We start from the raw sequence: 27,144 nt of genomic DNA on the forward strand, positions 1-27,144 counted from the left end.
AAAATTTCGACTCATTGACTGGGCCACTATATAAATGTTTTTTATCGGTTCTGAGTATAGGTGTCGGGCACGGTGATGCTCTCCTAGACTGGCCAACTCAACATAGCCTTGCTTACTTGTTTTTGTAATGGCTTTTATCTACAGAACCTGGAGAGTCTTTTAGAAACTTCACTTCAGACTATTTGGCAAGAAAACCACAAAGTTGGTTAAGTCACTACTCCCGGTACGAAGATACTGCTGCTTAATCAGAGCAATATCTAGAGCGAAATAAAGCTCAGTCTGAGAAGGGTTTTTAAAAGACAGTGGTTTGGTTCTTTCGAAAATTTATTGCGCAACAGTTGTGCTGAGAAATAAAGATTTAGAACATGTACGTGATTACTCGGTAGACGGCAGAAAATTCAGAACTTTCGGAAAGTCACGTCTGGATTGAAGATTTACTTTCACCTCTCTATATTAGTTTTCTCACACTGGGTTAAGTAATATATTACTTAGTTGACTGTCTGTCCGTCGGTGTTGAGTCCCGATCGGTAGCCGTTGTCAATCGGTTGAGGGGATCTCTGGGTTCGACAATATCCATCAATCGAGTGAACTGAGGACACTGGTCGTCGAAACTGTTGCCCTGGAAAAAGAAATGACAAGCATCATTACTTTCACCTTGTATTTATTAACCGTCTGCCAAACTAGTTTTGGACCTAACGAGCACGGTTCGTTTACGCCCAAAATGTTCCGGGCCAAATTCGGTTCGTATATTGTTCAAAAGACCTAGCGCTATATGGAAACTTTCAACGTTAGAATGGTGTAGCGGAATAATGTTATTATCCGACGTTTCGGTTGTAATGAGCAACCTGTCTCAAAGATTCCTACAATCAAACGAATACGAGACAAATGTAGCGTCATTTGGGTCCAGTATCATGTGTTCTGATTGGTGTCCTCGGGATCAGTTGGCGGTCGGATGCGATCACCGTGTGTGTGCTAGCACTGTGTGTGCGTTGACGTGCTGTGTGCTGTCACTAAGGCGTGCTTCCGTTTATCGCTCCGCTGACTGCGATGCGTCACAGACCCCAGCTTGGCGCATGGCCACCGTGCCTACTTAGGTGTCTAGCACATCCAAACTAGATAGACGGGATAGTGGCAGTTCGGTTGTGTGTTGGTCTCTAGTGATTCATGTGATTTGAATCTTGACTGGAGCGTGCGTTAATCTGATGGCTTGAATCAAGTGTGTGGAGTGCAGGGGCTGAGTCGCGTTCAAATTTTTTTTGACGCAGTTGGATTTCGTGGAGGAAAACGCGCACGTCGTTTGTGTTCTGTGATTCACACATGGAGTTGCTTTACTGTCTGGCCCATGTATTTGGCCTTGTAAAAGAGTGACCATGGTAACTGAAAAGTCACATTAAAACAACTTATCCTAATACGCTGTTTTTACTTTGATTTTTCTTCATTTGGTGGGAATTATCATCACATTTTACGGAAAATACAGAGCAATGCGGTGAATTACCCACAGCATGAAAACTGGTGGTGGTTCTTGCGGCTACCTATCAACGTCAGGATAATACTAAGAATAGTGTATAATGAAGTACGTCCTCAGGAAGCTGCCTGACTTATCTTCATGGGTTTCAACTGGGAAAAGCGTTAACCGTCATATGATATGAACTGAATGTCTCAGTGTTATGCCGCTAATTTGGCTCGATTATGATGACACAGGTGTATGGGTTTTCAACTCCGCAATCCCTCCAGTGACGCTGGTACAATTTCATGAAAAGATAATATTAGTAAACATTCGGTCCCTGGAGAATCCCAATATCGCCCAAACAGTTCAGTAATGGGTGGTCAACTAGGATGATGGCACAGTCTCATAAAAGGAGAAATGGCTCGTAACTTTGAAGAGGTTGAAAAATGGCGCCGTTCTCAGTATTACGCCAGTATGCTTTGGCTGCCTTATGGTTAGTGACTGGTCTCCGTTTGTCTGATAACTAATGTTTTCACAGGTCTAATAGGCACCCGGTGCTTGTCAGCAGTTCCACGCTAAGTATCACGCACACCACGCGTGGGCTTCCAGTTGTTCGATAACTTTCGGCCAGAAAATTCCCCTCACAATTATGTCGTTAAATTTCCACACTGTGTGCGCAGGGATAATTCAAATGAGGAACGTCTGTTGATTACTGCCTTCAGCACTCCGTTATCAGAACAAAATAAATCCAAGTCAAAGAAAATTTCAAAAAAGGGTGCCTGATGTTTGTCTCTCACTATTGCCTACCTGCAAGCACAAAAATGACAGGAGGTTAGCAAAAAGCGTCCATAGTTATCATGATTTGTCAGTCTTCAGAATTTTCTAGTGTGATATAAAGTTTGAAAAAAAGATCCTGTGGTTTAACTGCTCCACAAGATGGGTCAAAAGACAATACAGGTAAACCATATCATGAGAGCGGAGTCAATTTATGGAAATTATCATTCTTTCGCATTTGTCACGAGCCATGAATTCTACATGAACTGAACCGGACTGACTCTTTAAAGTAGAAAGTACAGGCCTTACTTCAAAGGTTTCTGCTAAGAACGAACCTTTTCCAGGGGAGAAAAAACTCCAAAATCCCAAGACTTTTGGATGCCCTACGGCAGTACACAGTGCCTCAGGGCGACCGACCCAGGATTCCATGACTGGTTACTATGATTCTATGTAGATTTTTGTTTTCGTTGACGGCCGTGTAAACTATTTCACTTTGCGGGCATATCTCCTGAATCCAAAAGCTAGACAACACATAAAAACGTGAGGTATGTATCGAGACCTATGTATGTGGTCTGCCAAAGCGTTATCAACACATGGTTTGTCAGTCGAGATTTGTATGGTGGCCAGAACAGAATAAACGGCTAAATATGCAGCTGTACTGTCCCTAATCCGGCTGGTTACGAAGGATTCAGTGGGATGGAGTAAGATGCGGTGACTTCTTGAGATACGGCGGACGCAACAAACGAACCGTTTTTGCGACCAACCTACAATTTTGTCAGTGGTGGGAAAATCATAGACAGTGTGTAATTTGAATAAAACGAAACCCCCTGTAAGGCTCTTCAACCTAAATCTGATAGACGTTTCCAAGAAGAACTGATAAGGTAGATTATAACTGGACCCAACTGTAGGGGGCAACCTCTAAATACAATTAATCCCCCTATCAGTTCACAAAAAATGGAAGGAAGGAGTGACGGTGAAGTTTTAAGGTTACTAGCCATGAAGTTAGGGGACCACAAGTTTGGTCTTACACTCCCTAATGGCTAACGACATGTAAAAAATGCACACAATACAACTGACTGAGATTATCCACGTCCCCCGAACTAAGACTTATAGATAATCGCGTACAGATGCTTAGGAATTAAGTGAAAAGTTTATTTCAAACGGCGTAGGATGTTTTGGCTAGACCGCGCAGGCCCACAATTTAGGTTCAAACGGAAAAATATTAGCTATACGTCATCAGAAGCAACTTTGGATTGTCGGTTGGGAATATCGATCTGGAGTCTGGAAAAATATCACGAAACGGACATAGTTGCCCTGGAGGCATCACGCTTCAAGAAAGATTGCCTCAACGTGATATCAAAAGCGACGTGGTTTGATAAGGGCTTCTAGGTTTTTTTTTAAAGAAACTACTTACAGTTAGGTGATTAGAAAGTAGTTGCTGAATGTTCACTTCTGTCAGTTAGTTTTTTGTGTGTCTTACTTGCTGCACTGATATAGCCTCATATCAGTGAGAACAAGTTCTTTAGCTGTTCTACGCAAGTCCCGTTTTACTTTCGATTTCTAGAAGAGACTGTTGGCTAATATTTACGGCGCTCTGACGAATCTCCCACAGGTTGAAACCGAAAGTGGGTTTTCGGTGAACCTTAGTAAATCGTTCCATACTACTTGTTTCAAAACAATTTAAACTTTATTCAGCATCTTCGCAAAGGATTTTCGATGCAGTCTATGAGCTGAAAATTACACCGGGAACAACGGGGGACTTCGCTGAACCTCCAGTGTGTCTCCAACTCCAGCAGTTCCATCATGCACATGAGGCGAAAAATGCCCATACATGTTTGTGGGCCGATTCTAACGAAGACACGATTTGACCTGTGACGCTTCAGGCATTATTTAGCTTGTTACAATGGGGCTGGAAGTAGAGGTTTTCATTGGCCAGTGCAGTGGACGAACTATTCCATTCAGTAGTTCAGTGTCGGAAGAAACAGGTAAATGTTGGACGAAAATATCGTTAACTTACATGAATCCACCCAGAACGAAGACGGAAAATGTCGAGAGTACTAGTGATAAAACCCAATTTGTGATATTTAGCACCAGATAGTAGGATCCGAGATAAGGCAGACCAGTTCCTGTTTTGGAAGATTCACTTTAAGGGCTCGGCTGACGTACGCGCTCAGTGGGTTACCCTTCAAAAAGGGGACGCTAAACGAACCATATGTAACTGGACAACCAGTGTGATTTTCAGGGAGTAAGTCCAAACGATCACACAGTGAAATGTTATCGTTACCTCGGTTGAGGCTAAGCCACTAGAAATTCCAAAGCAAATACTCTGGTGAAGCATTTAATCCCTGAGAACACAAGTCTCTGACTTTGGTCCCCGACGAATAACTGTGTACCCAAGAAGGGACCCTAAACCGTCGTTCACTCACAAAATACCATAAAAGCACGATTTTGAGTGTAACTACGATTTATAAAGCTACAATTTATAGAGTGTTGCTAGACTGAAATCGGGTTAGATTAACCAAACAAATTTTGATTTCAAATCCATGACCTCGTCAATACTGCCTCAGGCTGGCTTGACCCAGAAGTTGACATCCCGCCAGAGTTTATTTTCCTGATTCTATTCCTTTGGCTATTCAACTGGGACACAGTGAATGATGGTATTCTCTTGAAGGAAACTGCTCATAAAGTTGGTGAGAACTCTTGGATAGCCCCGACCGGTTGCAGTCTTCTTGGGGTTTTTATCAGGTAGATGTGGTCCACGAGTTCCAACCAACCTCATGTTTTACTTAGACCCAACTTATAGGAAACTCGCGTAGTGCGCTCAGTTGCACATCAGCATGTTTTTTAACAGAGGATTTCAAAAGCATTTAGGCCGACGGTATTGGATACCTGCCATTCTCTTTAAGGTTTTAGTAGCGTGAAAAGAACATCAAATGAGCATGGACCGAAAGAGAGAGATCTCACAGCATTCAAGCTGGCTGTGATCGATCTCATTTCGCGTAACTATGTCAATGTCTACTTCCTACCAGATTTTTTTCCATCGTGAATTTATAATGGAAAACAATACTTTCAAGTACATTCTGAGTAAACCTGTTTTCTGTCATCCTGTGGCTCAAACCTAGTCAGGGTACACTTACCAGGTAGGTGACAAAAATTTTAATCCTGCAAATTATCAGTAGCGGGATTTCGGATGCGCCTGGACTGAATAGGAATGCTATTTCTCGAGTTGAAACTACCTTCGATGACCTGCGAGAACTGTGGGTTCCATCCTGCTAGTTGACCTAGATAAGGACACCGCATTCGCTGGATGGATGCCTGGTGTGAACGGAAATTCTAGTGCGTGGGGCGTAACACGAGACTAAGGGGATCTTAACTGTGTTATTTAGGTGATCAAATAACTAATGCAATACTGATGGTGATAAGGGGAGATTTAGTAAGATGTAGTAGAGATTTCATCTTGTCGGTGAAGCCACTCTACCTTGAACCGTTTTTTCCCTGTTGGTGATCTCTGCTGGGAATCGGCAGTAGTATGCGATTCAAGAAACTCAGAGAGTTTCGAATCCTGATATTCCGGTTAGTCGATACGTAACCCCGTGGTATGGTTTCCGTTATTGAAGGATGAGTGGCGCTATGTCCTGTCCAAGTGAGAGTTAGTCACACTGCTGAACAGCCGCTCGTAGCCAAATGGTCAAATGCTCAACTACTGGCCGGATGGTCGGAGGTTCAAAACTCTCCGAGTTTCGTGAGACGCGCACTGCTTATGATTCCCAACAGGGATAAAACAGCTGCGCAGTGCTTCTTGGTTTTCCAGCATACATTGTCTTCACTGACTGGACGAAACCTCATGCAGCATCCTTTGAGAAATCGAAACTCCTTTGAAGTTACAGACAATAAAATCAATCCCTCTGCAACGGTATGAGGAGAAGTTCAGTCATAATCTGAAGATTTTTTAAGTCGTTTCCGGAGGCTCACATAGTTAGTTGGTTGTGCAATATTTTCACCGTTTCTTACACTCTGCACACTAGCCCAGCAGGGACGAATAGTCTTATCTACGTAATAACCTTTATTTCGAGGACATTACTTCTCTCTATATTGTTGGTCTGCTATTTTATAGAATGCTATGTTTTGCGACAATTCTTCAATTGAAATCAGTTTCAAGCTAGGGGATTCAACCATCTGGTCTGTCAATTGTCCTGGTCCACGTCAACCCTTTGTTACGTACGCGTATTGCTTAGCACGTTTCGACCCGAATCTCTTGTCACCAGAGTTTGCCGGCCAACTCTAGCTCGTAAAGTCTCAGATTCCACACCAATTTCGTAAAATTAAAATAAATTTACCAAGATTCTTGTGTTTTTAGTTTTCTCGGCTATATTCTGTCACGTAAACAGCGCCGTAAGGCTGTTAGGAAGTTTGGCATTGGCGGCGACATCCGATCATGTGATTTAGTGGTCTTGTGTTAGGTCACCTGATCTCAAGCGTTTGTCACTAGAACATTCGCACGCCCCAACGATCCAAACTTCTTGAGCCGACTATCCGGCATCCAGGTCTGGCCAAACTGGCATTCGCCCAATCAGATTAACGACCCTGAAAATCACGTGACTGGGTACGAAAACCGACGTTCAACATCGACCACTGCTGTTTAGTTTCGATGAGTTAAAGTTGGCAGCGACTGCCATTAGTACTTCGTTTCGAAAATGAGTTCATCTGACTGACATTGAGAGGCACAGTAGCCTAGCTATTCATCTTCCAAGGACAAACGAGGATGCCCACTCAGTACTTTTGATCACTCCTCATCCATAAGGTGAACCGTTAGGTGTGAGACAATCGATTGTAGGGCTCTTTTTAATAAGCGTTTGAAACGTCCTTAGGATTCTTTTGATCAGCCACACTTTATACACTCGGTTTAATTTTTTGAAGACATGTAAACAGAACGTAGTAGCCATTCGAAGGATAAACGGGAACACAAAACTGAAAGTCGGCGATGAAGACACGCCTCTTTTTAATTAACTGATTTGGGGTACAGTCTGAACTCATTCCCCCTTTACTGAAAATCATCGTTATTATCATCATGATCACCGCATAAACACTAGTCACACCATCAGTGGAAATTTGTTTTGTAATGGCGTTGTACTTTATTTCAAGAAAGTTTTATGTTTTAATACAAAATAGTAAGTAGTAGCTAGAGGGAACGGAGCACTATCCTAAATCAATCAATGTGGCGAAGCTAAACTTTCAGGCTGATCTGAAAGCTTTTAGTGTAATTAACAAGTAGTTGCCATGAGTTCAACATAAATTTTTGCAGATGAGGAGGGTTGAACAATGAACGATTTTGATTCATATGCGGATTTATACTTGCTGCGTTGAAATTTCTCCACTGCCTAACCGAGACCAGCTGTACTCATAAGATTTATTGACAGTTATCGGAAAGTACTATCGACATATAATAGAGGACATCTCTGTTACCTACAGGGTATATCGGTATAGCTTGATTACACGTCGGAATCTATAGATGAAACTTTTTTTACCCAAAGATTGCACAAATCGGAAGCGCAGTTGTGACCTTCGAGATTTGTGTGAGGGTGCCATCTGCTGAACTGAATTTTATGTACGAAAAACCCCATAAACCTCCCGTACCTCCTTTTGGGATATGAAGAGGCAGTCTCAACTTCCGGATATTGTTTAGCGGTTGAACCGTTCAAACATAAAACATCCAGAACGTCGACGGATTCACCGGAAATTTGGGTACACCTTCGAGCATTCTGTACATCCAGTCGCGTCAGAATCCGACTCTGCTATCGCGTTCAATCATGCGGATACAACAAAAGAGTTGTTGATAGCAGTCTATGTAACTCTTATGGAAGGACACATTCTCCTCAAGATTGAATGTGTAACCTTCTTGTAATGATAGATGTAAGTTTCTATTTCGTTTTGTGATTCTCATTACTAAAAACATAGAGGACATCGGCAGTGACCGACATGTCTAGAAACGCACCTGGACAACTAACGTCTTCTATACCATTGTACCTGAGCCAAAATCTGGTGTGTATATGTTTTCAGTGTAGTGTAAGTTTTCTTCCTGTTCTGGACGGACTAAACACAAACCTCGATTGCCGCTGTCATCAGAGTTCGTTCTCAGTGCACGGAGTTGACCCTTACCCATCCGGGCGATCTGCCGACGGCATCGACCAAAATACCTTTAATTTCGGATGACATTGTTTGCTGGAAAAAAACACAAAACTGTTGGAAATGACTCACTCGTAACAGAAGTTTCAGAAGGCCAAGCCCGTTGCAGTTTGTATCAGATCGAATATGTTCTGCTTGAAATTCCATGGCTTTGAGAAAGGAGGCTAGGCCGACTTCACTAATCCGATTTCCTGCAGCGTGAACAGTGTAATACTGGGTAATAAAAACTTCTTGTGTATGGGGCTTGGATGCATGTATATGAAACCAAAGCAGAACTGACCTGAGAGCAGGACGTAAGGGAATGAGAATGCACACGGAATCTGACACCCATGAAGGGACTCCATATTCAAGTGACTCGCTATACTCTGTCCGGTGTTGTTGAAGGAGCAGAACTTGCCTGCGGATAGCTTCAATCTTTGAAGAACGATTATATCATAAGCAGTGGTTGGAAACTCAGCAAAGTCTTCGAAGCACGAGATTGCTGTATTGAATTTCTCAATGAATTGTCGTTGGCGTGCCTAGTATTTCCGATACAACCTAATTTAAAAAGTGAAATCATAGACTACGTTTTCTACAAACTGTCGTCTACTTTCCTAGAGTTGCAAAGTGCACCCGAAAATCACTAGCCTATACAGCGATGCTCATCACTCGGTCTAAATTTCAAGCTGCCAGACGGGCTGCATCCAGAGGTCAATAGATTAATGGCTAGTGTGAAAACCCTGCAGCATCATGTTCTGAAACTTGCCTCTCGGTATATGGCTCTCAACAGTACCGATGCAGCAGGAGACTGTGTGAAGAAATCAAAGAGCTGACGTAAATGAGTTATAAAGAACTTCGACTTGAGAATGTAGGTACAGTGGATAACAAGGACTACGCCCAAAATTGAGCACTAATTATTCATTTAAAAGAAAAATCAGAGCTGGGTAGCAACATGGATTTCCACGCTTGCCTTTCAGAAGCTTAGTACGGTTACATGAAGTCGATCGGCGCAGCTTCTGAAAAACCTCAGGACGCACCCAAGGTTTACAAAGGGGCTGCTCAGTGGGACTCAACCTTCCCAATGCATGAACGATCCTTTGGTGTCGGTCAAGTAACTGAGTACTGGGGAAGCATTTTCTATTCATGTGATTCTCTTTCAAAAAATTCGTCCTTACTTGACGTGAATGAAGTATCTTGCGATGACACTATGAGAAATAGTCCCATTTTGAGACTCTGATAGATGTCCTAAGGGATCCATCCGATTGTATATCTGGGTTGGAATGGTTAGACCCCGCGGAAAAAACTGATATTACGAAGAATAGTTCACTTTGTTCAGCACTAATTGGAAACTACTTGGGAGCGTTTGGAAGGAGGGTTCCTAATAATACATCATCGGTTATTTTGAACAAAGGCCACCTTTTTGGAATTCCGTTAACATCACTAAAGACCATTTCTACAGTATCCTCCAATCTGTTCTCCCAAACATGTATGTACCACGTGAATATTAGCTCAAATTAAGTTTATATGTTTTATATCTGCATATAATTTGGCGTAGTCCACACAACTCAGCTTTCCTCATGTCAGTTAACCAAAATTGGCACTTTTCGAGCTTTGCACCAATGGCTTATGATCTCGGAACAGCCATAATGATATTTGACAAGGGCTATCTGCATCTGAGATGAGTCAGGGTTAGAGAGAGTTCCAGAAAAGAAATACTAGGTGATTTCGCTGAAATTCAAGATCCACTTGGCTCTCGAGCACCAGCAGTCCAACGATACGGAAAGAAAGTTGTTCGTCTATTGTTGCAGTACAGAGGTGATTGATCGGCTAACAGAATCCAGCAGAAATTGAATTCAACCTCAGGACGAGTGTGTGATGCTGTACAGCTCCGTCTGATTCAGACCGCTAGGTCTACCATTCTTGAACGGCTTAAGCGTTTTCCGTTTGATTTATCGGGTTAGCTTCAATTTTTCCTGCAGATCGCGCCATCTATCTGCACTCGTGACTTTACACCCACTAGGGCTGGGCCTTTGCATAGCAGTACAACAGATTTCAAAATGTCAAGTCAAGTCGTGAGCTGACATATGCAGTTTCCATTCACTTCGAATACATACGCCTCATCCGTTTTCTGGTACGTATACGAAACCTCTTTTCTGCTAGCGAAGAACGGCTTATGAGGATGTTCAGGGCAGCTCGGTGTACATAAAATTTACTGACTTCATGAATCTGGTTTCCGTGCGTAGGATTACATCTCAGTGTGTCCTTTTTTTCCTGAATTTTTCAACTCATTCCTCTTGATCAGCGCTGCTTGATCCATCATCCGATTCGTGTAAACTAGTTGTTGTTTACTTGAATAAAGAATTATCTCATCTGGCGCCAGACCAAATAAACTGCGTTGGATCACTCCAACTTCAGGTCACCAACAATCATCACTGCCCAATCTCAGCGATTTCCTTGTTTATATATCCTTTTTTGTATTTTGTATAATGGCTTTTGTCAGCTACGTGGACGTGACCTAATTCCTCATAAACCACTCTTATCACATCATGAGACGCGCGACATACAAGAAGCATTCTAAGTAGAAAAACTGCGAAGAACTCATCACCCATAAAAACCCATAAACGTCTATCATGATCTGCTGCCAGTAAGCCCCTTGAGTTTGCATACATACCCATTCGGAGCTCTCAAATCTACTTGGATTTATCTTTCCCCGGGGAGAAAACTGTTTTCCGTTTATGGAGGATCCACATTACAACAGCTATGTCCAGAATCAGACTATCTACGTCTTATTCAGTTCTAACCAGAAGAGCGACTTACTACAAACCGCTGAACTGCTGACGTAACCGAAATCTTGCTATTGTTAGCCGAACCACTGGTAAGAGCTAAAGTGTTTGCAATTTAAATTGTTTCTGTATAATATGGCAACACGTTTGTAATATGTGAAACACGCACATAAAACACAAGTCAGTAAAAAGGAAGGCACAGTAAACTGTCTTTTTCAGCAGTGGCTGTTTTAAAATGCTAATCCACTTACTAGACAAGTTCAGAAACGCCAACATGAAGTTTCCCACAACTTGCAATCCGTGGGGCTCAACATAAGTGGCTTTTCCCATGAGTGGATGTGTCGAGTCCGCGCTGTCTGGACGTGGCTGAAGAATACGGGTAATAAAGAAAAGAGACAGTTCCATGTTGTTGGGTTTTTTATAGAGTTGTTTTGTACTAATGAGGGAATTTTGAGGTGTTTCACCAATTCCACCTACGTGAAAAACTGAATAACTGCGATTTTTCGTTTTCGAAAATGATTTTTGCACACAAGTCTATATGGATAGGAGAGCATATAGAGAAATAGCCAGAAAAACAACTGCAATAATCAGGAAAGAGTAGAAGGTTAATCAGATGAGAAAGGTTTGAAAACAAACCAAAAAAAATCTTGAAAGTGTTCCTGAGAAACACACTACTTGCCGGATAGATCACGGGGATTAGTGTAATTATGGTTCAGCGAGGGAGGTTAGTCGTCGATTACATAAAGAAAAAACAAGAAAGTCTATGTAGGAATTTCTCGTAGCTCATTTTGACGGATTTTGGCTTCCATAAATCCATAACTTCCCAACATTATGTTGCATGCATGAGAACCGGACTACTTCCAGGTGGGCCGTATTGTTTTTCGTTCCAGTGAGAGAAAGTTAATCTCAATAGAGAAAAAGCACAACAGTCTTACTATTTTGGGTAAGATCAGGTCAGCTTGGTTGGACTCTGGCGTTTCTCTCCCAGATCGGACCGTACGGCTTGTTCCCATCCTTCCACTCGTTCTCCGTGTGTCTGGTAGCCGGGGAATAATATATGCAAACTTTAGTCGAACAGAATTGTGAACCCATTGCCGATGCTCATCTTGTTACGACAAATATAGTGACATGGATGAACGAACTTTTACGCGGAATATGTCGTCCAGAAACAACCGAGATTTCAAGGTAATAATTGGTAAACCGTTCCGACAACTGTTGCGAATGAGAATGATCTCATTTTAGCCACAGAAATAAAAAAACAGGATTGGGCAATGTCCAACAAGTAGGATGTCTGGAAGGGTTTTCGGGGGCCAAACTGGGGACATATGGATAAAGAAAAGCGAAACTCAATTGTCTGAGGTGCGAAGATTAGCTTGAAACTGCTTGACTCGGCTGACGATTTCTGGGGGTTTGAGCAGAATCTACAGTTTATGGTAGGAGAGAAATCACGACAGCTACAGTTCATGGCGGTCTGAGTACAGATTTCTGTACCTGGAGCTTAAGGAGCATAAAACGCTCAGTACTACAAAGATACGCAGTTGTTTGAATAGTCAGCAAATAAGAAGTCGTTTTGCCAAACCGCTGAAATTTTCCCGGTGGTATCAAGGCATTCTACCTACCTGCTCTTACCTAAAACGTGGGAATATGTTATGCGCTGCATAAAGGCAAGCTGAAGTGATGGAACGAAAAGGGGTTTCGTAACTAGGTAAGCGCTCTACATCGACATGTTGTAAAAGGGTTCTCTCAAACTGTGTTGGCTGTTTCTTCAATCTTGTTGAAAAGACGACTACCATATCAAAAAGACACTACGTTATCTCGAATATCTTGCCAAACGAAAAAGGTTACCTAAATTTGCATAGCGCGATTGGTCAGAGTGTCCTGACATCCACTCGAATTTCCCGTTACCACTGGCTAGGTTTGAAAATCAGTGCGTTTCGTCACAAGCGTTAGACAAGTTTCATAAATCTGGTGGTTGGTTCACTCGTTTTAATCACTCATGAAATACGGTGTGTTTCACTCGTGGTAGTAGACTACTTCCTTTTAGTGAAACGGTTTTAAGTATAATTTGCATTCTGTCTACCTAACGTTTCTCATGAATGACAGGAACAAAGATAAATGAGAAAACCAGAGGGACTCTTAACAAAACAAGGCGAAAACCTAGACATGATATATATATATATATATATATATGCACATATATACCAGTTTTTTGCCTCCTTTGCAGGCGGAGGATTACTAGCCTAACGTATGCAATACTTAAAGTTGCTACAACAATAACAGATACAACATATACTGATTACTGCTTGAGACAACGTCGAATATACTCGTTTCTTGGGATAGGTCTTCCTGAGAGCTGTAGTCCTCAGTGTCCGTGCTCGGGAGGCTGAGCTCACACTGCTGATTGGAAAAGGTGACGGCTGGTGAAATTCAGTGGCAAGAAAAATTGTGACGAGGATGAGTTTATTTAGTACAACATTAGGAATTTTAACATAGGTGAATTTATCGTAATTTCAAAGTATTGTTCGCTCTACCATATATTGTAGAAAACATATTACTACTTTCTGTGAGACTGTTTTCGAAATTTCTGCTTGGTTTATCCCTAGCCCAATTTTTACCGGTTTATACCGTGATGAAATTTTCTTACGAAATTTTAAGTAATAAATTAATGACCTCCTGTCAACCAGTGTTTAGTACGGCACTTTCCCATCAAAGAAACATTATAAGAGGAAACTCGCCATGGCGCGCACAATTTTGAAAGCATAAGGCCTTTAAACATTTTCATCCTCCCACGATAAAACGAAATCCTCATTATCTAAGAGACCATACCTTCTGGTTACCCAAATGGTCATTTGACTCTTCAAGGGAAAACACGTTGGTAGATTTGCTCCGTTTCACGGACATCAACAGTATGAATATCACTGATATCGGGTTAGCCGCCACATGGTTTACTGTCTCCAGCCAAGCAAAGAGAGGATCATGTGAATTCGGTCCTGGAGGACGGACAGCACTAACATCATGCAGATTTTTTGTAATATCCTTCATTCCCTTAAAAAATTCTGTCCACCTCAAGGATTGCGTCACTACGTATTGGGTCTGGAAAATGGCACCCGTCTCGGCAGGCAATAAATCGGCATGTGTAATACACTGCCCAGCCACTTAAGCTTGTAGTACTGAATGTATTCTTTGGGTAAAATGCCTTATGCTGCGCCAGAGACCCCTTTCGTGAACACATTCAGAAGTCGGCAGCTTCAGCCGATTCCACCTATATTTGAGATATCGGTGGTCGAAGGCCTGAAGATTTTTCACATCCGCCGTCCACATCGGCTACGTCTCGCGGCCATACAGCGCACAGGGTAGTCTGATACATGTATTCACTGTGACCCAGCTATGTTTTTTCGATTCCCCAAGTGAACCAATTGACAAAAGCAGGTCTTTCCTTTGAGATCCGTTCACTAACTTCGTTTTTCCAACCATCAAAGCTAATGCAACCACCCGGAATCAAATTGCGGAACAAAATTTAGAATGTTAGCAAATCTCAAATCAGTTTTCAAGTAAATATCAGATTTGGGATGAATATTGAGCGAATCAGGATGACTAACTGAAAAGTAAGATTTTCTAGGCTCCGCATGTACCAGAGCGACGACGGATAAAAGACACCAAAACATCTACGCCCGTTCAGGAACTGATAGTTGCACCTAGAAACTGATTTACTCAGAACGTTCAAAGTAGGCGTCATGCTCAATACAGTCTTACTGTGCAAATGTGCTTTTATCACGATGGATGGATGGGAAATTCCAGAGTTTACGAACAAGAAGGTAGGTCGGAATGGTTATTCATAAAACCTTCTGCTTACACAGCTAAAATATCGCTGTCATTGTTAGTGAAACACTCTTGTGCAAAAGATGTTAGAAAACTCCACCACTACTCAGAACGACACAACACTAATCGTGATTCGAGTCTCAGTAGTTCCCAGTGGACGCACCAATAGTGATTAGATTTCTACTTATCATTCAGTAGCTAAAAATAGAACTGTGCCACGGCTAAAAACAATACGAGTTTGCCTGTACGTGAGTTCTTAGCTCTGAGGAGGAGAAATTGTCATTTGCCTGTCATCAGCACGTTATTCATTGTTGAGAACCAAATAATTATTTTTCGAGGAAGACTTTGTTTTGTTATGAGCTCTAGGATCGGGAAGTGTTCCATACTAAAAAATAAACTACGCTACTCCGCCTTCGTTCTAAGGTGAACTTTATGAAGTTAGGCTTAATGTAATAAACAAAAAAGTCAAGTGGCTTCGCTCTAATGGTTACGGCGCCAGGAGTATAAGATAGATATCACATCTGCAGATATGGGTAAATGAAGCATGGCGACAAATAAGATACTGAAATGAGAGGCATATCTAGTTGCGATCTACAGTCAAGTTTGTAATAAATTAAATTTGAAACAAGTCAGAATTTTGAGGTTTGTCTTGTTCACTGTCATGCTTTCTTTCAGCGGTTTTCTCCTCTCTTCTGCTAGAAAAACCACAAATCCCCAACTTGTATTTCTGTGCCTAAAAACCCAGTAATAGTCACCAGTATTTGGTAGCTTTCAATGCCTTTAAAGCATGGTGGCCAATATTCGTCTTGCAGGACAATTCAAGCCGATGAAATTAACGGCTGACGCAGATTAGTTTCTGACATTATGAATGGTAAAACCGCGAGATATGGGTTATTCGTGATAACATGGTTTACGGACCTTATTTATACATCAACTTAATTATGCAGAACGCAATGTGAAGCAGTTAAGGGGTTCTTATTTTAGTTCAGAGTTTGCAATGATTTTATTTAGTATGGACGAAACTTGTTTTTTTAAGGTAGCGTTTTATACAAATTCACAAGTACCGCGTAGGAATTTAGGTTGACACACTGATCGATCTCTAATTAATATGATAAACACGAAGGAGTAGTTTACAAGCCACAGTTTTATTCTTTCCCCTTACCTACACGTCGTAGAATTTAGCCCAATTAATTCCACAGTATTTGGTTAGATTCATCTTGGTATTCTCTACCGCACATAATCACCTGGCTAAGCTTCCGTTAACTTTCATGCAGCGTTGTACAGTATTTTGGCAGAACTTTTCTTGAAAAGCAACCCAGTATGACCATTCCAGTTTGCCTGCCAGATGTCACTTGCTTGTAATTACAGTACTTGTTTTACTTTTCGGCTGCACTTTCAAGATGACATCACAGTTCTTTTATATCAAACTCATATTTATCCGATGCCAAACACACCGTTTTCTCAAAAGGCAGTAAATCAGAGGATGCCACAACTCCTTTTTGACGTACTGTTCCTTTTGAGGAGTTCACCTAGCACGAGCAGCTATCTGCGCTTTTTCCACCTAGCTAGATAAGTTTCTGACTCCTGTGGATTTTTTTGGTAGCTTATGTCACCACGATAATGTATTCACTCCGGTTGGAGTGAAAGCTGCAAACAGTAGGCAACATTTCAGTCTTAATTATATACCGTTGTGTTGAGATGGAGGATATGTAGTAACTTGCCAAACAGCCGTGACTACCCCTAACAGTAGTGCCGAAGAATGCGGAATATTTATAAGGCTTATAGTTATTTTGGGTATTTTTCCCAAATAGAAAGTTCGCCAATAAATGGACCAGAAGATATCGCCCATCTGATTCAAGAGATCGGCTTCTCGGGATTAGATGGCATTATCAACATCCGAAAATGCAAAAAGTGTATCTTCATCTGCGAGCGAATACTGTATCATCTCCACATATCCAGAGTCTGAATTTTTGTGTACTTTTGACAAGTAATCTTTGGTTTGCAACAACATGTGTGCATTCTTCGTCTCCAAACCAATTAAACTGAAAAAATCGAGCTTCAAAAGCCTCGAAATAACAATACACTTCAACACAACATATATTTCACTCTGTTCATTTCATCGCTATCAAAAACACCCTCGTGTGTCTAGGTAGCGCAATTAAACGTAGCAATTTGTATGCAATTTCCGACACACAGACAAAGATGAAGATTATTTGCCCAATGTAAAGGCAAAAGGTGGACCGGACAGTAAGCCTCTGGGGAGATTCGCACCGTGCGAAAGTCATTTGGTAATCCAAATGACAAAACAAATGAGGATTCACTTCATCAAGAAGGAAAGTGACTAACAGATAACTACTGACCATTCACCTTTCTTTGTTGTGGTTTGTTCCAGTCTTCTTGATCTCGGTCCCCGTTTGTCCTCCTTTTCTGTTCCCTCATTCTGTTGTGGATGTAACGTAATTCGAGCTGTTATATTTTCAGTGTTAATTTTCAAGTGACCAACTATGAAGAGGAAAAGAAGTACATAAACTTGCCTTGCTAACTCGATTTCTGTTTCCCTGCTCCTGGACCTTTTCGCTTGCCTCTCTTGCGTCTGTTGATGGGCTGCCTTTTTTAGATCGCTTTCCAGTCGTAGGACCCTGTGGCTTTCAGTGAGGTGATGAAAAGTAAAGACTGTCAGAATTGGAAGGAAACAGCAATATGTTGGGTAAAATCGAGATTGGAGTTCTGCTGAGGATGTGGAGTACGGGCGGAAAAATGTGGAATTTTATGTAAAGTTAGAAAGTCCGAGTGAGTAAAAACAAACTACAAACTTTCGTCCAACAGAAAAGGACTCTGTGAAATGAGCTTTCTTTTGGTAACACTTGTGATCTGTGCTTTACATTTGATTCAATGAACTTCTGTTTTGTGGATGAACAACTGATATCTGTCAAAAATATAAATAAGTATTCTCTTCAGCTTTCAAGAAGAAACCAAACTGTCCATCCTCCCAAACGGTATTCACTCTAAAATTCTAAATTTATTTGGCACGAATTAGAACTTAAATTTCACTTTGAAGAAGGTTGAGCAAAAAGAACGTGCCTGATGAACGGTTAGGTCAGTTTACAAGTCTGCCTTCAAGTATGAATCTGCCTGGTGAGCAATAATTTTAACCTATTCTTACTTGCTAAAACAAACGAGTCCCTGATGTAGTTGACGCTAGTCACCTTTGTCTGCAAGCCACTGCGTGACTGAGGCTAGCCCAATCAGATAATAAGCAGGCACAGTGAAACCATTTTATATCACTTGCTGACGGACCGGCAGAAACTGGTTACTCTAGTGGAATCTGGTCTGTAAGTCCTCAAACCCAACGATTCCCCGTGAAAACGATCATTTTAAATTTGTGCTGTGTGTTTAGTTTCAGGACTGATTTTTGTGGCTGTTCACTAACAAATAGCTGTTGGGTGGCTGGGAAATATCGTACTTTTCAGCTTAGATACACTTCAATACACGACGAAATTTCCCTTAGAAACTCCAGACTCTCCTCACTCAATCAAAGAACACCACTCAGTTTACATGAATAACTAGGTTTTAAGGTTTACTTGATCAGCCTCCTTCCTAATCATCTATTTTTGCCTTAACGACTTTCACTGCTGACCGTCAGTGTCTCCTAAGGAGCGCCTAGGTCTAGTAGGGAGATGAGATAGATCATATTTAAGTACCGCAGTCATATTCGAAAAAATGCTCTTGTTAGCCATTCGCTTTTCATACCAGAAAACCTCGCACTCTCTTTTGCTCTGTTTAATGCAGGATGAAATCGACTTAAGGTAACTTGACAATATAATCGGAAAGCTTTAACCAGTTTCTCCCCTAGTGTTGATAATTAGCGCTTCGAAAATGAGAGCCTTGAGAGTGAACACATCAATGTCCAATGACAACGACACGTAAGCAGCGGTGCGCGTGCAGTAAAGCTATCATCTCCACCAAGAAGCTGCACCGATTTCTCCGCCTAAGTGAAGCTAAACACTTTAACCTCGGTGAATTCGCCTCTTCAGGACTGTCTTCTGGTCATTATCCTCTATTTCCAACGAAGACATTACCGCCATTTGGGTCAACATGCCCATTGGTAAATAGATGGTAGAATGGTTGACTGGCATTAACGCCCATATTATAGGTGACAAAATAGACACCTCCTAAAGCTGGAATACTCTTTTCAGAACTAATAAGAAGGCACTGTATCTAATTCTTGGAACACGTTTCTTAAAGATTCATCTCAACCGTATAGAGTGCCTCAAGCTCTGGCAGCGTAAGTTAAGTTGAGACAGACGAAAGAAACCTAGTTTGGGTGGCTTAAAACAAAGTTTCTGACCACTGTTGGGCTGTGGATTTGAGTGAGACATGGGCACTGCAAATCCTTGAAGACGTAGGCCACTCATTTGCAAGTAAATATCTCATCCAGTTGCAGAATTCACACTAGATTTCAATTTGTAATTCTTAACAGGCTTACCACAGGCTGAGTTTGTATCAGTTGTCTTGCAGATTGAAGCATCCGTCGTTGAACAACTTCTTCGTGGGTTAAAAAATACTGTGAAACCACCTGAAACCAGGAAGGGGAACGGCTATGGAATATGATGTCGGTGACCTTGGCATTCAGGAACATTCAACTTTAGGAAATCTTATGGAGTAAGAGAGACAAGTGCTTGGAGTGGATTTCGAATAACAAAAGGCACAGCGTGTGAATCTGTACGGATTTATCGGCATTAAGTTGTGCTAACAGCCCTTTCACGATAAACGATGATTTAACGATGATTTAACGCCAACTATGTGGGTTTTTTACTTCCGTTTTGCCTAAGGTTTGGTCCAAATTCGTGTTTATTGACAAACTCATTCATTAAGGTGCAAACTTTGCAGTTCCCTGCCTTATTCACCCACGTAGTATGCTCGAATGGGAACCAGCCTAGCAGGGACACTAATCAAAAGTCCCCTAACAAAGTGAGATAGCGTCAACCCTTTGTACTTTGTGGGACAAACGAGCCATCTATCATGTTGGATTTCGGAGTACAAATGGACTCGGCAAGTTTGTTGAGATTTCGGAAGGCCTCAATTAAGTGGGTTTGGCCCCAACAAGGTCATTTTTGAGATAAAAAAGCTATACAAAATCGCAGATCAGTAGAGCTTCACCGAATACAGATTATTCAACGGAAAAAAATGTAAAATTGATATGAAGGAAATGCTACTACAATTGATCTCCTAGGTCAACAAAAAACGCGTTTTACAGAGGCTGTCAGTGTTTAAAACAATTTGTCAGGTAGAGCTTTTATTCTGTAAGTTGCCCAAGTCTATCACCTTCCCAACTTTGCTTGGGATTATCAGCAGGGTGTACCATACACATGGTTAAAGATAATCTTTGGCCACACGTGAGTGATAAGCAGTATGATGCACTCATGAAAGCACAATCAGTGCTACTCACAACTACGCACTGATGATGTCACCTCGATTGGTGATGAAACGTTTGCAACCAAATTGCCCAGCTCAACGAACAAGCCAACGACCAATTCATGATATCTTTTATTTTGCATTCAACATTTTGTGCTGTGTGGGACTACTTCTTCTCACTTGTAAAATTTATAATGTGCAGAATTACTGGGGTCAATTTTTGTAACGGTCACAATGACTCAACAACACGGATTTGGATCTTTTGTGGGAGAGTGACAAGTTGCTCGTCGTACCGAAATGGTCCCAGTCATTGAATGTGTTCTCACTGATTGGTGTCTGTTCCCATTGGTAATCAAAGCCCACCGGTTTTGGATTCATCATCATCATCATCATCATCATCATCATCATCATCATCATCATCATCATCATCATCATCATCATCATCAGCATGACATCAGTGTTCAATACCGATGCTTCCCTGCCGTACAACCATGATTTATTTGGGAGCCTTATTGCAAAGAAAAGAGTAAAGGTGGACGGGGGAGGGACTTAGTACTAGCTTAGCACAATCATTCCGAGGTGCCCACACCTCCAGACATTCACTCAGGCGATCTGGATAGAAACTGAGAACAAGAACGCCACTGACATCGGTCGGCAGCCATATCTTGTGGTGTCACCAACCAGGCAGAGTAAGGATCACGCGGTCCCCATCCCGGAAGGCGAGTAGCACCGAAAGCACCCAAGCGCTTCTGATCTCTTTCATACTTCTCTGCCAAGTCAAGGGTTGGCCACCTTTCTGTTCACGCCACTCTGAACTGGGCATGGAAAACAGCACTATCTCCGGCAAACCAGCCCTCAGCAGCGAATCGGTTAAAATGTCTTTGAAACGAGTTAAGACGTTTATTGAATGTTCCAATGGATAAAACAAATTGTGTGCCTTTCTGAACATCCGCTTTGAGAGCTTACCTACATGCTTCTCAAAGTTTACTTTGAAGTTAGATGAAGTTCTCTAACTGGATGGAAAATTTTCGTTTCCGGCCCTTGGTTTAGTTCAAAATCTCTGCACCACTGACAGAATATAGTTGTAAAAATTTTCGACAAAACTGACTCAAAGGCACAGATGCTGGTTTGGGGAAGGAGGATGCGGCTTGGAGGTACTATATTTCTTTGTCCAGTGCTTGGATCTGGGATGCTGACATTTTGATTCGTTACTGGTACTTGTGTTCCGCCGTTTTCCGTGACTGTTTTGACCATTTCAGTCAGCCCTCTTCCGTGAGATGACCTATTGAACCCCTGTGAGTTCTCTGTTATCTACTTCTCAAATATAGTGACTCAGGGTTTACTGCCGATCAAAGTATTCTTGTGCAAGACATCTGTCTTGTAGTCCCTGTGAAAAGCATTTTAAACATCCACGAAAATCTTACCTTTTAAATGTGGTCAATCCAAACTGGAAAGATAAGGTGAAGATTATAGGTGTTTTATCCACTTTGAGAACAATCGACCCAGCACACTTGACAAGACTCTACCGAGCATCCATTTCCAATAAATTCTGGTTTTTGGATGGCCACAATAACATTCAAAGACGAATGACTGATCAGCAATGTACTTAACCCGCGCTTAGACTCGAACTGGAGGGCAGCGTTGACATAAATAGTAGTGATCAGCGACCAAATCGCAGCGTTCAACCACTAACCATAAGGCTGAAAGGTTTGAGATTTCTGACTGTGGTTTATTATTTCCCAGCCTTCGGGCTTACACGAACCTGATCTCTATAGAGACATCAAAATCTCTAGAACCACCAAATACAAGCTGGCAAGCTATGATGCCTCCCACTCCAGGCACATATTTTCGTTCATTTTTTACGCTTGGAATTCTCATGGTCAAATCTACTGGCTCTCATTCTCCTTTCCAAAGACTTATATCAGAGCATTTGTTCGATGTGGAACTCTGATTTATTCTGGAATCACCCAAAGAGGCCATCTAATCCCGTGAGACATTAGAAGATATGGCGAATCTTACTTGAAGTCCTAGCCCATTAGTGTTGCGCACGATAACTCAGTTGAAAAAGTGCCAATCTACGTGTCCATAGGTCGGTGGCTCAACTACACATTTAGAAGTATCTCCTTGCTCTTTCCTACGTACCTCAGCTTCTCGAATCACGAATCAAGGATCTTCGATTGCTGGTAAGAATACTACAAAGCACCTTTGTTTGGCGTGTGAAAGCGGTGACCATTTGGACCTTGTTTTCCAACGAATGTGCCAATGAAATTTCTCCCCTACTACTGCTTACGCAGAAGTACAATTCCGATGCATAGTACGGTGTCCGGTACCGACTATATAAAAGCATCTGCGAAACGACTGTTACTTTGGACAGCACTAGTCGTTCGTCCAGTGAAAGTCGCGGATAGTTCGGGTAAAGGATATCAAGCAGGTTCAGCCGAACTTTTCACTCCTGTTTCTAAAGACTTCACACTATGCGATAAAAACATAAAGTCCTACTCCCATCCTAACAGCCAAAAGTATCGTGAACAAAAGTGAAAATAGCGGACGTCTCTTTTGCCATTCTCCTTCAGAATATTCTATTCGCATGTAAACTTGCAAAAGCAGAAAAAAGATTCGGTTTTGGACATCTGGATTCTAATAAGTAGCCGCTGTACCGTCATACTCGAGAGAAATGCGGGACTCCTGACTGTCCGAAATTTAAGCCTTTTTCCACGACGGAACCAACGCGCGTTGGTTCATAAATGAATCTGTGGAGTAAAGCAGGCTTTGCTATATTGGACGGGGAAGTCGATCAGCCCAAACGTACACTGCGATCAAACGACCATCCCAGCCGGTTCATAAAAAAACATTCTGAGAGATGAACCGAAAGGCCAAAGCACGCCTTTAAAGAACTCATATATATTGACACTAACGGCCATGCGTTGAACTTATTTCAAGAGACACTTGCCCTAATGTAAAGCAGTTTTCTTTCTTAGTCTACATAACGGTTTTAGCAAAGTTTGTGGAAATCTGACATTTGGTTTTTATCCTGTCGGCTGCGTTCCAAAAAAAGCATCTGCTTGCCCTACTTTGCGTCAAATGTAAGGTACACCACAGCTGCAAAGCTGTACACACAAACTGTATCACCGAATGCCAGTGCCAGTCCCATGCACGAGAGGTCTTCTGTAGGTGCGCTGGCAAGCACTTTGCTAAAATGACAACACGCTTGGCACGTAGGCCAAAATTTTATACCAGAAAAATTTCATACTGAACTTTGAACAAATCCTGAGTCAATTTAATGATCGGCAGGCCTCTTAATGGCACAGAATGTCAGGTTGAATGTATTCATCATTTGAACTAAAAATGTCATACAGTTTAAAATCCATAAGCGCAAAGTAGTGCACGAAAAGGTATTTGAAGGTCCTTTCTTTCTTAACTTTTTAGGACGGCTTAATAACTGGCATGGAAAATTTTGGAATGCTGCTGACTCAGTCGGCTGCTATATGAAGCGTAAATCCGGGCCTGAACTTGAACTTTGTCAAATCAAATCATCACCCAGTGAATATCCAGTGAATGTTATTAGAAACACCTTCGATAGATGGTGTCAACCATAGAAACAGAGTGATGCGTAATCATCGCCTTTGCACCGTCGATCACTTTAAGGGCTAAAGGTGACACCTCTGAGCAAATACCACTTGATCTTTGTCTAGAAGCACCATCATCGATCATCCCAAGAGCTTCCTGCTCTGTCTAATTTTGAGCAAAAGGATACATGGGCATAAAAAGACTTCGGACTCAATCCGCAAGAATAGAACACCTAAATTTACCAATAGTGCATTAGGTTGAACAAGAACTCGCAAGCATATCTAAAGCCAGTTGGAGAGTAACTCAAGGCTCCAGCAGTCCATCAAGTTATATTTCGTTTTGGGATGTGCAAGTCAGTTGCTACAGAGCACATTGCGTTTGAAAAACCATCCCCGGGCAAACTGAGTCTGTGGTTGCGGGAGTCTGACCTTGAATACAGTAATGTGATCTTTATTAACAGGAGAGGTCTAATTTAGTTGGTCCTGACAAATTTATGCACCGCTGACGTGCTGCGCAAAAAGACTTCAGTCGCTGAGTTTCTGTTAGTAACTACTTGTTGAGTTTTAAGTTTGTATACGGAAATCTTGAAGTAATTTTAGTTTCATAAAGTTGACTAACTCCCTCGATGTTTAGATTCACAAGAGATCAAAATAATGTCAGAGGTCTACAATTGTTATCATCCATACACAAAATAAATTCACAACTCTTATAATCTAGGAGTGGAAACAGTTGAAGTTAGAAGTGATTAGGAGTCTTTAAAAGATACATTGTATTTGACGCAAATAAAAGTGTTTTGTCCATTTGATGGTGTTTGCGGGGACGAGATGCTCCAAGTGGTTAGAGCGCGACTTTACTGATCGCAAGGTCTGTGGTCCGAACCCAACCTTTGCCTCTCGACTTCCCCTGTCTAGGCTTGGGCAACCCGGCAGTATCCCAACCCTCGTGCAACCTTCGGGTGGTATGGCAGTTAGACACCGGAAGGATGCTACAGCAATTTTATAATCAACCTTCCAACGGGAGGAACGACAGAAAAGTCGTGCACAGAGTACAGAGTAAAATAGATAGGGACAAATGTAACACTTCGGCCAAAGATAGTATGAACAACAGATTATCACGCGAGCCGAGAGTTCATGAGAAACTTTAAACTGTCTACAACAGATATGATAGTCCGGATTTCCAGGAGACGATTCATAGTCAACTGTGAGGAAAATTAATGTGAGAGTGCATGACAGTAATAAATTGTGTAACTCTAGATTGTCCAAACAATTCCCTACAGCGTCCAAAGTCAAAATGAGTATAATGCATACCAACTCATTTTTGTCGAAAATTCAGAGATCAAACTACTGGCTCTGACAATTGTGTAGTGATAACAGTAGTGGCCACCTTAACTGCACATGGGTAGATCTGAAGCTCTCAAATTTTTATCCAGGAGAGGAATTAGTCCACTTGGTCACGTTATGTTATTCAGATCTAGGCTGGGAGGTGCACACGTGCAGCGATTGTTAGCTTATGCTTACCGCATTATTAATTGACAATTTGGATCGATTACCCTTTCAGTTCACTATTCAAGATGCGTTCGTTCCTGTGCACAGCTCAAATAAAACCTGACCTCTACTCGCCTCTTTACGATCCAAAAAAGGACATGCATCTTTACAAACAGCGTGTGACAGAGGGGAACGAAGTGATTCCCCAAAAATCTGTTGCACGTTCAAGTGAGCGATGGGTCTCAAGGTCGCAGAACCCGAGACCTTGGTCACCGACGACCAATTAGGTTTTGTTAATTACGCGTTAGTTTTATTATTGAGTCGTAAGAAATCGCAAACTGACAATGGCCCTGGGCAACTAGATAGTTTGTAGTATAAAAAAGCCGCAAAATGAGCGATGAGTACTCGATGAAATGAAGTCCTTTCAGTTTCTTTTTGTGAAAACAATTGTAATTCTAATTCAGACGCGTCAAACGTGCGTTGGTGGAGTGGTGGTTATACGCTCGCCTCGCACGGCCATTGGATATGCACTGCTGATGAGTTCTAATAAGAGTGAAACTCGACTCAAGTGATTCCCTTTGGTGTGGACTCACCGGAATAATTACGCCAGAACAGTAGGACGACTGTTCAAAAGAGAGTGGTGTGGCTATGAACAAACATACCTAACCCTCAAAACCCCAAAATTGCGCAACTGTAATCAAACAATATAAGAGATGGGTATCTGAGTGAATTTAGCAAAGGTCCATTGTCTTTCGGCGAAGCCATTCATTTTTGCTAAGAAATGGTGCTGAAATCACTTACTTCAGCCAGTGCAGTTGCACCGGTATCGTGAATATCGTTGTCGCTGAGTGATAACATATTCAACGTTCGGTTCGTCCTTAAGGCCTGGAAAAACACAAGTAGTGATGTGTTTTAATGTGTAACGGGATTCCAAAAATCTAAGGGTTCGGTAATAATCAGATGCGATGAAGTGGAAAATAATTTTTCTAGCCCTCGTCAACCATCGCGACAGAAGTAGGGTTGGTTATGCCCTTATTTTTAAACGTTGACGTAAAATCTGACGAACGGTTTGAGTGTGGTTAGATGATATTCACTTGTACATGGAGACCGCACTGAGTTAATAGCTTTAGTCAATGAAAAGAAATCAGCAACCATGTTATCATACTTTAGAAAAAAATTGCCACCACTGAGCATTTTTCAGGGCATAAACCATCCAACTTAGTTAAATGAGTCGGTGTTGAAAGTGATCAACGTACATTAAAATTACGGTAGCTGTATTCCAAAACTTAATCAGAAGGCATAACCCATCTGCGATGCAAAATGCTGTTACTTTTCTATCTTTTATCTGGTCAGAATTTATAGGCGACTTAACGCTCGTTTGGAATTGGAACGCTTAGTGCAGCCCACAACTGGACACATGAGAACACATGCGAAACCCAACCGTAGCCACTGATGGGAATAATCACTTGATGTCACACCGCTGTTTGAAGCCTTCCAGTCGTATTTTTAATCTACCACGGTAGAAATCAGGGAGACTGATCTTGCATTTACAGTGACTCTGTGACCAAACTTGATTTCATGAGATATAAACATAGGATGATTCTCACCTTCTTGCTTTTTGAGCTTGGTGTGCAAACTACTCACATTCAGTTAGATTTCAGGTAGTTGTTCGTGCATATCTATTATCAGGATG

The 27,144-nt window shown here is 41.7% G+C and overlaps 1 protein-coding gene across 1 annotated transcript; it reads right to left on the reverse strand.

The window, feature by feature from the left end:
* Positions 1–484: 484 nt before the first annotated feature.
* T265_08049 (hypothetical protein) lies at positions 485–26,336 on the reverse strand (the record flags this gene model as incomplete). The annotated part of the gene is made up of 12 exons (XM_009173743.1): positions 485–619; positions 8,477–8,634; positions 11,418–11,532; positions 12,102–12,202; positions 14,004–14,246; positions 17,353–17,425; positions 17,529–17,630; positions 19,472–19,561; positions 20,957–21,012; positions 21,082–21,366; positions 24,734–24,952; positions 26,249–26,336. 12 exons carry the CDS (start codon positions 26,307–26,309, stop codon positions 485–487), a joined length of 1,638 nt encoding a protein of 545 aa, XP_009172007.1.
* Positions 26,337–27,144: the final 808 nt, after the last annotated feature.

The sequence above is a fragment of the Opisthorchis viverrini genome, assembly GCF_000715545.1.
Source record: "Opisthorchis viverrini unplaced genomic scaffold opera_v5_200, whole genome shotgun sequence".
Lineage (NCBI taxonomy): Eukaryota > Metazoa > Platyhelminthes > Trematoda > Opisthorchiida > Opisthorchiidae > Opisthorchis > Opisthorchis viverrini.